Source organism: Chelonoidis abingdonii, chromosome 9 (genome assembly GCF_003597395.2).
Source record: "Chelonoidis abingdonii isolate Lonesome George chromosome 9, CheloAbing_2.0, whole genome shotgun sequence".
Lineage (NCBI taxonomy): Eukaryota > Metazoa > Chordata > Testudines > Testudinidae > Chelonoidis > Chelonoidis abingdonii.
In genome coordinates, this window is record NC_133777.1 from 43992428 (window position 1) to 44009587 (window position 17160).

General features: G+C 53.1%; 1 protein-coding gene across 1 annotated transcript in view; it reads right to left on the reverse strand.

The window, feature by feature from the left end:
* Window positions 1-4457: 4457 nt before the first annotated feature.
* Window positions 4458-17160, reverse strand: part of GRAMD2A (GRAM domain containing 2A) — a 93242-nt gene continuing 80539 nt past the window's right edge. The window contains exons 11-12 of the mRNA XM_075069470.1: window positions 15132-15239; window positions 4458-11891 (exon numbers count right to left, since the gene is read on the reverse strand). Coding sequence (XP_074925571.1) covers window positions 11888-11891; window positions 15132-15239 — 112 coding nt within the window. The 3' untranslated portion in view covers window positions 4458-11887. The remainder of the gene's footprint in view (window positions 11892-15131; window positions 15240-17160) is intronic.

Consider the following 17160-nt stretch of genomic DNA (forward strand, 5'->3'; position numbering starts at 1 on the left):
ACATACCATTAGTAAATACACTTGAACTAAAATAAAAGGCTACACCCCACACACTGTGGGAGTTCCCATCCTCAGCACCTGCAAACCTGCCTCTGCTCTCACCCCAGCTATTATTCAGTTACTGTTTATCAGTATCTTGGCAACAGGGGAGAAGCCAATGCCTAACCAGCAAGTCTCCCAGGCATTTGACAAACACTTCCTTTCTTGTCTGCATTACGAGAAATAAGCTGGTTTCCTTTCCTTATCAATGGGAGGGTAGGTCTGTGCTCAGAGCCAGGATGTTGGATTCCTTCCAATGAACGTTCCGGCGCTCCTTTATTTTCTCCTCATTAAGGACTAGGATTTATAGAGCCAAAGCACCATGCAAATGCCATGCCACCACTGTCAGGCCAACCGTGCTAAGAAGGAAACGTGCAGTTGATTATGACGTGTCCCTAAGCCATGACCTGTTGTTTTTAAGCAGAAGAATGGGGCCTGGTAGCTAGGAAGGGGCTGCTGCCACCTCCACTGCAGCCCCAGGAGCAGCTGTGATGTGAGCCAGGAGCACTCCCAGCAGTTGCTTCTCTTCCCTGCTGCTGTTCAGCAGCTCCCCCGCAGCCGCCAGCTGCAGAACAGGAGGAGCTCTGACCGCTCCTTTGCCTCAGAGCCGTAACTAGCTATTTTTGTGCCCGAGGCAAGAATATACAATTGCGCCCCCCGCAGCGCCGCCCACCCCAAAGCACCCCCCCAAGCACACACCCCGAAACACTGCCCAGCCCTGCAGAAACAAACCCTCCTTCCCCAGCGGCTCCCCACCAAAACAGCTGTGGGCCGAAAAGGAAGGGGGGTGTGTGTGTGTGTGTGAGAAATGGCACCCATAGGGTGACCGGATCACAGCAGTAAAATAGGACCCATCCCCTCCCAGCTCGGCCCCACCATCACACCCCTCTTCTCACCCTAGCCCCCTGCTGGCTTGCTGCATCCCTCCTAGTCAATCCCTCACCCACCACTTCCCTCCTTTCACCTTCTCCCTCCCGTCAGAAACCGCCATGGCGACCCCAAGAACCCCTGCTGGCTCACTGCTCGACTCTGCCCACCCGCCACTTGCCCACCTGCTAGCCCCCAACTCGCAGCTCATCCCCTCACCTCTTCCTCCCCAAGTATAAAGCCTTATTCAAAGACTCAGAGGTCACTATATTACTGTACACAGCAGTCAATCAATGCAGTTGTAGATAAATCTCTGCTTTATGCATTTTCGTATAAGGTAGTATAATTACGGTAAAAGAAAAATGTCTTTTTGCTAGAAGTAGAATAAGATCTTCCCCCCAATTTGTAATCAGTTGCCCTGTTGAATGAATGAGGTGTGAATGAGGAAGGTGTGGAAGGCAGGCACCTCCAGACAGCTGCAACCCTTGGAGAGGGGCTGGGAGCCAGATCAAGGACAATCAAACTTGTTCAGTGGTCTGACTAGAGAAGAGCAGACATACTGACGGCCTAAGGGGTTAGAAGCAAGCACCTTCCTTTGGTAACACCCTTTTTGCAGCATTGGGACACCCCCAGCCCAGAGAAAAGCAGTATAAAGGACCAACAGACACAGTCTCGGATTTTGAACCAGGGAGATTTGCCCCTCTCCAGCCACTGACTTGCCGCTCACCTCCTCATCCCCCCACCCCCAAGTATAAAGCCTCATTCAAAGATCCACGGGGTCACTATATTAATGCACACAACAGTCAATCAATACAGTACCAAAAATTAAAATACTGAAAATGGATGCCCCCCTCCATCCACTGACTCGCTGCTCGCCTCCTCACTCCCACTCCAAGTATCAGAGGCAGCAGGTCTGTAGAAATTTTGGTGGTGCCCAGAATGCTTAGAGCCCCCCTCCCCCCAAACTCTGCCCCACACCTGCCTAAGGCTCTGCAAGGGAGTTTGGGTGAAAGGAGGAGGTCTGGGATGCAGGCCCTGGGTTGGGGCAGGGGATTGGGGTGTAGGACGGTTGAGAGGTTGGGCTCCGGGGTGGAGTCTGGGGGGCAGGCTCTGGGATGGAGTTTGGGTGCAAGCTCCAGGCTAGGGAACAGGGTTGAGGTGCAGGATGGGTAGAGGGGTGCAGGCTCTTGGGATGGAGTTTGCGTGCTGGGTGCACGCTGCGGGCTGGGGCATAGGGTGGGGTGCAGGATTGGTGGAGGGGTGCAGGCTCTGGGAGGGAGTTTGGGTACTGGGTGCAGGCTCCAGGCTGGGGCACAGGGTGGAAGTGCAGGATGGGTGGAGGGGTGCAGGCTTTGGGAGGGAGTCTGGGGTGCAGACTCTGGGGATGGAGTTTGCGTGCTGGGTGCACGCTCCGGGCTGGGGCACAGGGTGGGGTGCAGGATGGGTGGAGGGGTGCAGGCTCTGGAAGGGAGTGTGGAGGGCAGAGGAGGCTCTGGGACAGAGTTTGGAGGCTGGAGAGGGGGTGTGGGCTCTGGGAGGGATGGGACTGCCATTACATGTGGCTTCCTTCCTCCCCTGCTGCCCCTCACTGTAGTCTTACTGGGGGTAGGGGATGGGGCTGCCCCTTGCCCAGTTTGCAGGAGTGGTGGCAGATCACAGGGTCAAACACTCATCGAAGCCCCAGAAGCTGCTCAGGTGAGTGAGATCCACTGGTTGCAGATGATCCTGTGTCTTCCACCGGAAGCCCTCTCAGCGTCTCCTCCAGGTGGGTGCTGGGGGAGGGGAGGGCTGAGAAACATGTATGTGCCCCTCCTCTCCCCTCCCTCGCCCTCCTGATGTGCAGCAGCTGCCTCAGCTGGCTGCTTGGCTGTCTGCTGGCATCCTGTTGCCAAGGCAGCAGCAGCTTTCGTTATGGGAGGGACGCTCTTGGGCCTTTCTGTGCCCCTCAGCTTTAGTCGGCCTTGTTATGGCACTGCTTTGCCCTCTTCCCTACTGGATGGCGGGAGCCTCAGGGAGAGAGACAAGTGATTTTCTGGCTTTGCCTGAGCCTCGAGAAGCCTCTGATAAAGTTGGCTACCCCAGCTCATGTCCAGGCAGCCCAAAAGAGAGGGTGGCCCAATGAGTACAAGATGCCAAGAATCAACCACCAGTTGCAGTTCCTAGGAGCTCCAGCCAAGCCCAGGATCACACTGAGCTCAGCAGTGTAGCTAGCAGGGTGCAGGGGAAGCAGCCGTTTCCCCTCAGCATATTTTCCAAAAGCAGCACCTGCCCGATAGGCACTGGGGTAAGCACGACTGGAGGAGCCATGGGAGGGGTGGCGGGTGCGGCCGGAGGAGCGAGGGGCCTGGCTCCTCACCCACTGCACCTCATGCTCAGCGTGGCCCCAACATCACTGCAGCCACCATTAGCAGGCCCCAGCCACGCCACGGGATTGCAGACAGCGGCCTGGCCATGCGTGCTGCCCTCCCCGTGGAGCCTCCCGCCTCACCTGGCCTACCCAGGGCACATGTGGCGTGTCCCGCTGGGAAGGAGCTTCTGGAGCGCAGCTGAATGAGAGAGGCGTGGGGCTCCCCAACAGCACTGGGAAAGTTTATCGGTTCGGGGAACCCCAACCAGCTCCTTGCTCATCTGCCAGCCGCCCCGCCTGGGACAAGTGTCGCCCCCACAGCCCCTCTCCACTGCATGTCTCCGGCGGGCAGCCCATGCCCCCAGGCTGCGCTGCCCACCCGGGCCCTGCCCACTCTGCGCTGCCCCTGGACCCATCGCGCTGCCTCGCAGGCTGCAGCAGCCTCCTTGCTGCACTGCAGTGCTCCCGGCCCCAGCCAGCCATGGCCCGTGTACCCAGGCTGCTGCACAGGGGCGTCTCCTCCCCAGCCCGGCTTGGGATCCAATGGGACAATGAGGGGGCAGAGTCAAGGCACAGGGGGCAAGACCCAGAGGAGGAGCCAAGGGGTGTGTGGCCAGGAGAGGAGCCAAGGGGGGCACCTTTTTTATGTTTGCTCCCCCTACACTTAGAACCAGGGATGCAGTGAAGGAGGTGCAGTGGCCAGCTACGCTGCCGGCTCTACACCTACTAGGGACACAGCACGGCACTGACTGAGCCAGGACCGGAACTCAGGTGTTCCAGGCCTCTGGCCCCAGCCGTGCTGCCTGTGTCAGTGCTGGGAGCTACACTGGGAGCTCATTGTTATTATCAGCATCACCACAGCAGCTAGGATCCCAGGCACAGACCAAGAGACATCAGTCCAGAAAGCACAATGGGGCCTCCAGTAATGAATGGCCAGGGCCTCTTGCAGCAGCCCAACCTTGGTTCTGTACTGACACAGAACAAGAAGGGCCCTACTCACTGAGCCACTATCACCACTTCCTCCAACAGTGGCATCTTCCTTGAGACTTCCCATCCATGCTTTGCCCATGCCCTGCTTGGTTTGTAACATACAAGAGGACAGTATGAGATGGTAGGGCAGCTAAACTCAGATTTGGATCTATATATTTTCTCCTGCTTGGATTCTCCACACATAGAAAGACAGTAACCACTTGTCAGACACTGGCACATTAGAAAATGTTGGGTTTTATTTAAAATATGTTCATAGGCTACAGCAAGACAGCATTCTATTCCCCAGATGTCACCCGCTGGCCAACAGATGTAGTTATACAACTGAGGAGGAGAAAAAAGGACTTGAACCATTCACTGGATCTATATAAATACTTCTGGTTTACAACAAATACAAAAATAGAAGCAACAAGGCTGGGCTGTGCCTGCACTGACTTCAGCTGCCTTCCCCAGTCATTGATGCATCACTACTTCGAGTTCCCAGGTGTGGTGTTGCATCAGCACGCACTCCTAGGGCAGGCTGGAGTGAAGACTAAGGGTAAAAATCACACTGAGATGGTGTTTGACTCAGAAAAATACTGTACAAGTGACCGGACCAGGGACAGATCCCAGCTCCTCAAAACAAGCTTCATGACATCATCATTAGCTCTGCACTGGCTACTCCTCTTCCTTTGTCCACAAGGACCATGAATGGCTCTAACCTTTGTCCCCAGCCTCCCAGGGGGGAGTGTGGTGTGTGTGAATGGAATCCTCTCCCATGCTACAGGATTGTGATGTCTACTGGGCCATTCCTACCCCGAGTCTTGTCACTTTCACTTCAGCCTGACCATGCTGTCCATGCTAAAGGGCATTTCCTCCTTGGCTGAGGTTACAGCCCCTCTGCCTGCCCGCTGCTGCACTCATTGACATTAATACTTCAGTGGGAGAGGGCCAGTCTCAGGTGGCGGAGGCAGGCAAAATGGCTGTTTGAGTGATTTCACTGTGATCTACCTGGGGATAGACAGAAACCAGGCTGCTCTTCTGTCTGCAATGCCTTGCAGCTGCTGGTTAGAGGACCCATCTCAGGGTAAGAAGTGGGTCATGGCAGTTCAGGGACACTCATTTCACCAGTGGATTGCAAACATTCTCCTTCCACCCCCAAAACAAAACACAGATTGTAACAGCGGGACAGAGAGCTTCCTCAGGGGGACAAGATTAGATCAGAGTCCAGTATCCTGTCTCCATGAGCAGCTAAGATTCCTCATGTGTCAGAGGATGGCAAACCCCACCTACTACTGTGCCTGGCCAATTTGCAGGGGTCCTTAACTACACACACTGTTTAACACTGGCAACAGACAGACGACAAAACAGGATCGGGTTCAGCAACAGCCTGAAACAGGAGTGAAGAATGGCTGCTTGGTGTGGCGCCAAAGCAAGTGGCAGAATTGGTTAGCCAGCGCACATGCTGTGAACACCTTTATTTATCCACTACAAAGTTATTGCTTCACCACACAGCTGTTGATCTGCCTGCTGAGCCTTTCAGGGTGTCTCCCCACTGCCATTCAACACCCGCGCCAGCCGACTTGGGCTCCTGAGGCTCAGCTGCAGGCCTGTTTAATTGCAGTGTAGACCTTCGGGCTCAAGCTGCAGCCCTTGCTCTGGGAGCTCACAGGATCCTAGAACTCAGACTCCAGCATGAGCCCAGACATTTACACCGCAATTAAACAGCCCCTAAGCCTGAGTCAGCTGGCACAGGGCAGCTGTGGGTTAATGGCAGTGTAGACACACCCTTAGAGACTAGCTACTTGAGTGTGCAAGCCAGTCAGAAGGAGACAGGGAGTGAACATGCAGCTGCGAGGACAGTTCAAAAGGCCCCAGCAGAGCTCTCTCATCTCCCAATCACATAGCTCATGGGATGGTCCTGCCCACCACTGAGAGCTTTAACAGTTGCTCATCTCTGGGTTATTGCCTTGGGATCCATTTCCCTGCTCTTTAAAGATAATAAATACAGTTATAAAACCTTCAAGGATTGTGTGTTCACTTCCCATCTCCCAGAGGACCTGAGCAAACCAGTGACTGGCGCTAGGACTTGGCATTCAGAGGTGTAGTGGAGAGGGCTGTAGGAAGGGACATAAAAAGAGGAAATAAAGTCCTGTTCTCCTGCTGGAGTATCTCTGGCATCCCATCTTAGAGCTCTCCATCTTAGTGACAACACCACTGGAGGGGAGAAGGACAAAAAATTGCAGCTAGACAAGTAAAATAAATGAATGCTAAAAGTAAAAGACTGGATGACACTGAAAGCTAAATTGCAGCTAGAAAAGCCGCCAGCCTGGATAATTCAGTCCTAGCCCAATGTCAAACCTCCCATTCCTGAGCTCACAGAGAAGCTAGCAAAAAGCCAACTACAAGCTCATCTAACTGAAGTTAACATTCTAAACCTTGTATAACATGGATTCAGGCTAGGACACAGAAATGAAACTGGCCTAATGGCACTGATGGGTGATCTCCTGCTGTCAGTGTGCAGAGGGCAGACAGCCATTCTCCTCCTCCTTGGCCTCTCTACAGTGTTTGACATGGATAACTGTGAAATATGCTGTCCGGCCTGAGAGGACAGTAGTCCAGGATAATGAGGTAAAATGGTTTGAGTCCTTCCTGTACAAATACACCCAAAAAGCAGTGATAGGCAACTGCACCTCTACCACTAGACTCCTCACTTTGGGTTTCCACAAGGATCAATTCCCTCCCTGGTCCCTTTTGAAATCTACATCCAACTGCTCGGTGAACAGGTCAGATGACATGGACTCAAGTGCCAGCAATATGCCGATGACACACAGCTCTACCCATCCTTCACCACATATGACCACATGCCTACCACCAAGACAACTCAATGCTTGGATGAGATCACCTCGTGGATGAAGAACAGCTGGTTGATGCTAAACCCTAGCAAAACAGAGATGATGCTGGAGGGTGGGGGAAAGTATTTTGAAGAGTTTGCAGCCGTGGTGGAGTCTCCTTTGGCTGAAGTTCACATCCACAATTGATCAATTCAGTCCATTGACTTATGAGTACTCCTGGATTCCTCACTGACAACAAGCTCGCATGTCACAATGATTGTAATGCTTTCCACCATTTCTGGCTGGCTAGGACACACCATCCCATCAGGCCTGGCCTCAGTTATTCACACCTTCATCACTGCTCAGCTGGCCTGCAGCAATGAGATACACCTGGGCATGAAACCTGCAGTACATGAAACTCTGAGTACAGAACACTGCAGCACATCTCAACACCACAGCCTGCCATGAGCACCAGTCCGCTACTCTCTATGCTGGCTTCCCCTAGCATTTCCACTCAAGTTCAAGGCTCAGTCCTTATCCTCAAAGCATTCGACGGCCTGTGCCAGGATATCTAAAAGACCATTTAAGCTCTGGGATGAAGACCTTGTCGACAACTTTGCTCCTCTGTCACAATGGAACAATAAAAAAGAGTAAAGCACGAGACAGATCTTTCTCCAGGGGCAATCTGAGCCTGTGCAATGAACTCCCCCGGCCAGGAACTAAGGGCTACCACAAACCTCACCACCTTCTGCTCGAAGTGCAAGGTGCGTTTCTTTGATCTCCATTCTGCAACTAGTGTATTTATTTAATAAAAATCAGATTAAAATCACCCTTACCAAAACAAGACACTCCCCTGCACTAGCTGCTCCCTCTGGGGCGAGGATAAGAGAACAAACACAGGACAGATGCGTAGTCACATTGCTTAATGCCCAACTGGAAGGTGCCCACAGACTGTGGTGAGGAGTGTGGTATAAAAACCTATGTAGGATACTACATTATCAGTGCTTTCAGTGGAAAACAGCTAAAATGGGAGGGGGATCAGGAGAGTTCCCAAATCTTCAGTTACCCCCAAATGCTACTGCTTAGAAACCCTCTCTGTGGAGCGACGAGTGGATTCCCAGCCCCAGCTAGCTGTGATAGGAACACACGATGCACCCCTCGTTCTGCGCTGCGCTGCCCTCCTCTAACAAAGGCCCTGGGAGGAGTGTGCTACTCAAACAGATCCCAAGTCTTCAATAAGCTCGTCATATGGTCCTATTCCTCCAGAGGGGAGTGTTTGAATCCCGCTGTGGGAGCTCTGCTTAGCCCTGGAGCTGATGGCAATGGAGCAGAAGTAGCTGCTGACCTTGCAGCAGTGGTGAGGTTAACGGGAGTTGAATGAGCTCAGCCCAGACACACAGAGGTTAGGCCACGGAGTGTGTTATTCTTTTTCTGCAAGTCCTGCCACCGTCTGCAGAATCCTCTCCGCAGCTCTGCAAGCGCTGTGCTTTGAAGCAGGAGTCAGCATCACAGTGCTCCTCCCTGGATGGCACCATGCAATACAGCAGACATGGCTACACCCACTGCAGCTCTCTCTCTCTCCCAGGCATCCTGCTGCTGTCAGGAAGCTGCCAGCACTACCATGGCAGTTCAAGAGCTGTGGCTGACACGGTCAACGTGCACCTCTGCCGACTGCAGGGGTCCTGTTGTCGGTGTTTATAGGGGACAAGGTGAAAGCTGGGAGCAGTCCTGACCCAAGCAAATGCGCAAGAGCAGCACTGATGGCCAATCCGCAGGCAAACAGTTCCAGCGATGGAGGAGCGTAGCGCTACCTGCAAAGCGAGCCCACACCCCACTGCTCGCTGGGACCTCATCCCCAGGAGCATGGGTTAATGTCACTGGAGGGTTTTTTTTGTTAAACACTGAAAGATTCATACTCCAAAAAGCTGGGCTGTCATTTGTGCAAGACAGTGAGTCAGCCCTCCCAGCCCCACCCCCACCCCCAAAACGATCCCTGGCATAAAGCAGCATTTCCTGGCACTTTGTTACACTGCAGTCAATCCACTCGTCTTCCTTGCTAGCTGTGCTCCTCTCCCCTGTGAGATCGGCTGCTGGGGGAGGAGGGGATGGGGGGACAGCGAAGGCAGGAGGTTGCTCCCTGCAGAGCTCACAGGCGACATGGCACTTTGTTTTAGCAGTGCTTTCAAACACAATCAACCCAAACAGCGGATGCCTGATACGCGCACACACACCAGAGAGGAGGGGATTGGTGAGTAACAGGCAGCCATCTTGCTGGTCGCAGGGCCACTCTCCAGCAGCCTACTCACAACTGCTGGACACACCCTTTCTAGAATGACTCACTGAGGGGGTCACGGGCACCCTGATGCCAGAGTTACACAAGCTGCTTGCTGGTGTGAGGGGAGTGCTGCGTCCTGGTGCCGCTTGCACCATATTGCGTCTGTCTCCCACCTTTCGCTCCATGTGATCCCAAAGCGCTTCACACACGCGAGCGATGCAGAGACAGTTTTATTCAGCGTGAGGGAAATGAGGGGCTGATCCAAAGCCCACTGGAGTCAATGCAAGTCCTTCCATTGACTTTGGCTCAGGCTCCTAAAGTGCATGGTTACAGTGGCTGTATGAGAGGTGCTTCTAGAACGCTAAGCAGGCTGGACTCCTAATATGCATCAGCCCAGCCAGGCTTTTATGAGCTCAGCCTCTTCCAGCATTGCACTCATGCCTCCCATCCCATCCCCCACAGCTCCATTGTCCCCCATGTACAATGGGGTTTCTGCTCAGTCCTTGCACTCCCCAGGGACAGTGCAGTGTCAAGCCACAGAGCACTGGACGTTTCATTTAGATATTGATGACACACAGCTTTGGGGGAAAACACAGACAGAGCTATTCCTCCTGCCCTCTCTAAGGTGTTCGCTGGCTCCTGATCGCAGCAGGGCTACATCCTACTACAACCCTACCACCCAGGGGCCAGCTCCAGACCCACCTCTCGACTCTCCTTTGAGGGTGCTTTAAGACAGCCCTCTCCTGTGGTTAGAAGCTTGGGGTGCTGAGGAGCCCTCTGTGGAGAGCACAGAGTGCCTGACACCGCCATCAGACAACCGTCACTCCAAGTTTGGACTCCGCACCGCTGGTTCCTGGCCAGACTCCATATTGCCCTTAAAGTGCAGACATCTTTCAAACAGAGCTCTCCTGAATCTTGCTCTAAAAAAACTGTCCCTCTGGCCTCCTCAAGGAGCTGAATGAGGGGTCTAATTCTAGCCTGCTCATCTCCCCACTGCCGAACTCTACCCAGTGCAGGTCGGCCTTGCTTTGCAGCATCTGCTTGCGGATGGGCGCGCTGCCCTTTCCCTGGATTGCCCAGCGTGGCAGAGTGCATTATTATAGTATGGCATGGACTCTGCACAACTCTGGGTGGGGCTGGGCTTTGGGGTTAGCAAGCCACCTCATCCCTTTATTTTCACCTCTCTCCTGCCCTGAAGGAATGTTGGCACAGGGAGCGTGGTACGTTTTGGAAGGGATGTGGGGTGATTAAGCATGATCTATGCTGCGCACACTAGCCTCACAAGGGATGCGAGTTGCACAAGAATCCCCACGACTAACAGTCTGCTATTGCCACCTGCAGAACCGGACTTCAGCAGGTATCGTGCCAGGAGCCCTCTAACTCCTGTCTGGCATCTCACTGGAGCTGTAATTTTTACACTGAAAGTTGTTATGACAACTACTGTAACTGAGCTATTGCCTGAGTATGAACACTGGCACCTAAGCAGAGATGCATTTCGGGACCCAGCTAGGCCAAGGCCCAGTGTGGAAGGGTAACGTGGAAACCCCAAAGGGCAAGAGGAAATCTATCCTGAGGAGAACTAGCTGAGTATGGGTTGTGTATTCTGGGAGAACTGAACATGCCCCAGCTGTGTCCCCCATCCTGAGCTCTGTAGGCAGGGTCAGTCTCTGCTACCGGGGCCTCTCACTTAACTGAGGTCCACGGTTGTTCTTGAAAAAGAAAAAAAGCAGAATTAGGAATAAAAACGGTGGTAACTTGAACACTGAGTCCTTCTAGGAGTGGGCCCAGCAGTGTCACACCAGAAAGGCCCGGCCACCTGTAGTCTGCTATGCCACCGTCCGATGGATGCGACGATGGCCCAATGTTGGTGTCACAGTGCTAGAGTCTCCCACTACCATGGTGATTCGGCTCTGGGCACTGTGTGTCTGGGCCAAAGCCAAGGCCCCTGGAAGAACATGTGGTTTCACTAGCACCAGGCCCTCGTCAACTGAAAAGAAGGGGAGTCCTGCTGGCAGCAGCTCAGGTTATACTGACAGTATGGTCCTGCTTGAGCAGGAGTCTCTGCTAGTAGAACAACAACAGTATTTGGTCCTAATTGTGCTGATCAAGGGCACAGAAGATTGCATGCTGTTGTGGCACCTTCTGTGCTCAACAGAGGCGATTCCTGGGCCATCGAGCTACTAACTGTTCTTACTTGCTCGGAGAATCCGGCTGGAGATGCAGCTCAAGCCGCCATCCAACGAAGCTGCACCCAAGATTTTGATAAACAGTCGATGCTTGGGAAGGGGTTTTGTACAAACAGGTGGCTATCATTTGGAAGAGGTGACTGCATGGATAGCCTGCTGGGCTCCAGTCTGATCCCACAGCGCGACAGGCCAAGGGAGGGCTTTGCCATTGCAAAGGGAGGTGTCATGAGCCAGAAGTAACACGGAATAAAAGAGTGTGCAATCCTGGATTCAGACTCTCTCAATATTGCAGACACGCTCACCCTGGAGATCTGTACACAAAGTGCTATTTTCCTGTCAAGGTCCATTGTGAGCCACAGCTCTGGGGCGACGGTCACCTGCAAACAGAGACACAGAGGAAGATGAAGGCAAGAAAACCCATACAGGACCGTGTGTTCACCCCGGGCTCCTCAAGGAACTTATTCCTGGCACTGTGCAGGGGAGGGGTGACGGGGGCAGATTCCATCTTTTAAAAGACCTATCACATCCTGTAGGGGGCAATCCACAGGCACTATTTCCCTGCACTGCAGCAGGTCCCTATCCAGCACTCGGTCACAGACTCTGTGCTGCCACGACGCTGCTCTGAAGTCATGGAAACTATGGGTCAGGTCCTGCTCCTGCTGGAGTCATTGCAGGAGGATCAGACCATAAGGCAGTCCTGACAGGTCCGCTGGAGCAATCAGCAGGGATGTGTTGTATCTGCACTAGAAACATTCTACCACAGCCAGGGATATGCTGAGCCACTAGCATTGTGCGGGGGGTAAGAGAGGGCAGGCATGACACAGGCAGTCGGAGTGACGCTATATCCGACCACGATCATGAGCACTACTGGGGGAAAAGACCCATCTAGTTCTTACCCACCGAGCATCTCCTGTCAGTGCAAGCCTAACTGCTCTTCAGTGCTTGGTCTCATGCTACCAGGGGAAGCAGCACCAGATACTACCCTGGGGGAATTCTGCACCACTGCGCATGTGCAGAATTCATGCCCCCACAGATTTCTTTGCTTCCCCACAGAAAAATGACTTTCTGACATAGAAGCAGAGGGAAGCTGCAAGAGCAGTCAAGCACCACTCCCTAGCTGCGTAGGTACACTGTCAGATCCACCCCCAAAAACCTCTCCCAGCTGCGGGAAGCTGAGCATCCTCCCGTGCTTCCTGCCCACATCGCTCCTCAGCTGCAAGGGGAGGGCGTCACTGTACAGGGAACTGCTCCCGCATCCACCCAACCCCCATGCATCTGGATCTCCCATACTCAAGACACCACTGCCAAGCCTCATCCCAGATACCCAGAACCCTCCGAGCCCTCCATACCTGAACCCCACCCCACTGAACCTCAATCCCTGCATCTGGAGCACCCTGCACCCAGAACCCCTGCCTCAGGACCACCCTCCACCGAGCTCCCTGCACTCAAACCCCCACCCTGACAAGCCCCACCCTCCTGCAGCACCCTGAGCTCCCACATCCAGATCCCCATGCAACTGACCCCCAACTAGCTGCACCCTCACCCCACCAAGGCCCAGGCCCTCAGCACCCAGACCTCCCTGCTGAGACCCCCACACCTAGATCTCTCCGCTGAGCCCCAACCACTTTCACCAGGAAGCCCCTGCAGAGTTCCATTGCCCCTGCACCTGAAACCTCCCCCCATCTCTATGAGCCTCTGTGCATCCAGATCCCCTCACACCTAGTGCCCCCCTCACTGAGCTGCCTGCACCCAGATTGTCCCACACAGAATTGTCTCACCCCACCCCTGGGTCCCCCCCAAACTCAGCCCCTCCACACTTGGGTCCTGCCTGGTTGAGCCTGTCATAAACAGATAGCTAAGGGTTAATGTTTCTTTTACCTGTAAAGGGTTAACAAAGGGGTTACCAAACAACCTGACTAGAGGACCAATCAGGAAACCAGATTTTTCAAAGCTCGAGAGGATTTTGGAGTATGTGGGTTCTTTGTCTCGTCTCTAGTGCTCTCTCGGCTCTGAGAGAGATCTCTCTACCTTCAGGTTTCTAATCTTCTGTTCCAGTGTAAGTACAGTGTATAAGACATATAGGTTTTATATTGTTTTTGTATTTACATGTGTGTATTTTTGCTGGAATGTTTTAAAATGTTATTCTTTTTGGACAGGTGTTTTATTCAGTTTGTTTTCTTTTAAACCAATGACCTGTATATTGTCACCTTTTTGATACAGAGACCTATTTTATGTCTTTTTCCTTTCTTTTATATAAAGCTTTCTTTTGAGACCTGTTGGATTTTTCCTAGGGGGTGGGGCTCAATGGATTGCGTCTGCAACTCACCAGGAATTGGTGGGAGGAAGAACACAGCGGGAAGAGAAAATCTCTTTGTGTTAGAGTTACAAAGCTTGCATTTGCAGGGACTCTGAGTGAGGGTGAGAGAACCTGATCTCACTGGTTTGCATTTCAGGAATTGAGATAGGTGATCGTCCCGGGCCATCCAGGGAGGGAAGCCTGGGAGGAAGTAAAGAGGAGACAAAGGGAGGGGGGTATTCCCTTTGTGGTGAGACTCAGGGCATCTGAGTCTTGGGGTCCCCCAGGGAAGGTTTCGGGGAGACCAGAGTGAGCCAGACACTGGAATTTTTGGCTGGTGGCAGCGCTAGCAGATCTAAGCTGGTAATTAAGCTTAGAGGAATTTATGCTGGTACCTCACATTTGAGCTCTAAGGCTCAGATTGAGGAATTATACGATGACAGACCCTGCCTATCCATACCTGGTGTGCCTGGCACAGATAGGCAGGGCCCCCCAGTGTTTCTGGGACAGGCCCAGGCCTTGCGCTGTGTCAGGGTTGGGTGCAGCCTCACCACTGAGTCCATGTCCTGGGGGTGGGGAGCTGCAGGGTGATCTCCTACCTCTGTGCAGCCAGTGGCCTGTGCTCCCCACTGCCATGCTGGAGTTCTGCATTTATTTATTGACAGATAAAACTTGCACAATGAGATATTCTGGATTTGGGTGAGAGGGTTGCTCACGTTCGTTTCCTTGCCAATGCTGGGAACAGCACCCAGCCCCGAGGTTGGTGCTAGCCTCAGGCCAATGGCACGAATGCCTCTCACTGGCTCCCTTGGCTGGGAAGCAGCAGGCGCTGCTCCTCAGGACTGTCCCAGTGCCAAAGAACCAGTCTCAGCGACAGCAACGGGACCTTCCCCAGGTCACTTTAAATAAAATCCATTCTGCTGAGTTAAAGTCAGATGTCTCGCTGCGCAAACTACAGGGGCACTTCCCACCTTGCAGGGGTCATTTTATTTATCGCACCTTCCATATGGAAGGAGCCCAAGCGCATTGCAGATGATTCACGGGGAGCACTGTGGAAATGCCACCAGCTTCATGTGGAAGGCAACTGCCACGCTGACTGTGCGCCACAGAAGGAGATTGTGGGCAGGCGGATATATGGGATGTGGGCAGGACACTGCATTTCTTCTGTAACACACAACAGGATCTTTACTGTCCACAGTCCATTAGCAGGGCCCCTGATTTTATCATGTAGGCAAAACCCCTAAAACAAAGTCTGTATAAACATGGCCCTGTGGGCCCCCTATTTGTCACCCAAGGGTCCCAGAGCTGAGCACTCTCCTACCTCCGGTGCCCGCGTGAGAGGTAGTCCCGATTCAGAGAGCAGAGCTGCTGCTCCAGACGGAAGATCCGGAATGCCAGATATGACGAGGACACAACCAGGAGGCAGATCCTGGGAGCAAAGACAGACAGGAGCTGTGTGTTAGGTCTGAAAGCCTCGGAGGCTAAAGCTTTTCCTACAACAGGGGTTGTGTTTTCCTGGCCAGAGAAGATGTGGCCCGAGAGAGGAGGAAGAGACTGAAACCAAGGGGGAGGTTTCTCAACTGGAGACACATTTGTTTATTTAGTTTGTGTCTTTACAGAACGTCACTCCTCGCAACAGCATGAGATATACGTTAACAAGATGGATTTGATAAAAATACTGTTATTCAACAATAGCCAAGAGCCTTTTTGTAACTTGCTGCCTGTTTAAGTTCTATATTTTCTATGTAGTTTTTATAAAAACACTTCAGGTTTTTTTTTAAAACAAAGCCAGACAAATTGCTGCTTCCCATTTTTAATGTAGTTTATGGTTAGCGACTAAGGGCAAAATTCTATTCCAGCTCTGATGCCCAATGCAACACGTTACTCACAAGAGCTGGGAGATTGAACTCATGGGCTGCGTGCAGGATATACAGTCAGTGGACAGAAAGACGGTGCCGGGGCTAGACAGCTGTTAGCAATGCCAGTGGGTACAAGGAACCAATTTTCAGTTGTACCAAGATCTCAAGGCCCTTTGCTGGCAGTGGCAATAGGCCTTGAAGTGGTCACAAGATCACTTCTACCAACCGTAAGGCCCATTTTACAGTGCCAAAGTGGTGTAAAGGAGCCTCAGTGTAAATGGCAATCAGGCCCACGTAGCAGCAGCTATGTAACACAGCCCTCAGCCGTTCAGCCCCAGAATACAGCCAGGGGTGTGCTGGAGATTTCCCTTAAACGATATCAGTGCAGGTGAAAAGGGGTTGGATATGGAGCCCCAAAGAACAGAAGTTCTCTAAAGCCACAGAACAGGCAGTAGCAGTGCAGACTCTGCCCCCTCACTCCCAGCGCCCCTGCTGTGTCTCACCCCTGCAGCAAGAGGCTGGAAGAGACTAGACTAATGGGAAGCTAACAGAGCAATCCCCATAAAGTGCACAAATGGTTAACACTCCAATGTCCCTGGGTGGGCACCTTCCAGCTGGGGAAGCGTTAAGATCTGGGTTCCCAGGCTCGGGCCACAGGACAAGCTAGTAAAAGAGCTTTGTACAGATGGCTCAGCACTTGGGAGGGGAGCACAGACCCCTTCACAGTCCAAGCTGTTCCGGGGCAGAGCTTGGCTAATGCAAGCTGAGCAGCCCGTGGATGAGATGAGCGTTTTGGGGGCTCCTCACCTTCTACGGATCTAAATCATTTTCACAATGCAGCCACGTGGCCAATCCCTCTCTCATAAGTTTCAGCCCAGTGTGATTGCAGAGTGGCTTAGATAATAAATCCTGAAACCAGCCATGCTAGCCCAGCTATGAGGGTGCCAACAGCAGAGGCATTCAACATCCCCACTAGGCTCTGCAGCCACAAGGCTACTTCCAACCTTCTACTGAATTCCTCTGACCATGTGCTTTCTCCTCTCCTCCCCCCCCGCACCTTTACTCCTCTACTCTTTGCAATCAGCAAAGCTGGCTAACGCTGCCACTCCCATCCCGCACTGATGCTAGCCCGACCCTCCAGCGCAACGCACTGTCGTGGCAAAGGTGACGGCTTTGAGAATTCCTGCATTCCTAGGAGAGTTGGGCTATAGAACTTTTCAATAGGGGATGCTAGAGAGCAGCAAAGAACAGGGATATGGTTGTGTGCAGTGTGGGACCGAATGCCTGCAATCAGAGGCAGATTAGAGTTTTGTGGGGCCATGGGCCAGAGCAAGTGGGGGCCTCTTCCCATTCTTTCCACCTGCAGTCCTCCACCCCCCCCCCCCCCCGGTGCTCCTGCCAGGGAGCGGGGTTGAGCTTCCCTTGCTCCCTGGCAGGAGCACCAGGCAGGGAAGGGGAGGTGTGCCGATTTTTCCAGGTCCCATTGGCTCA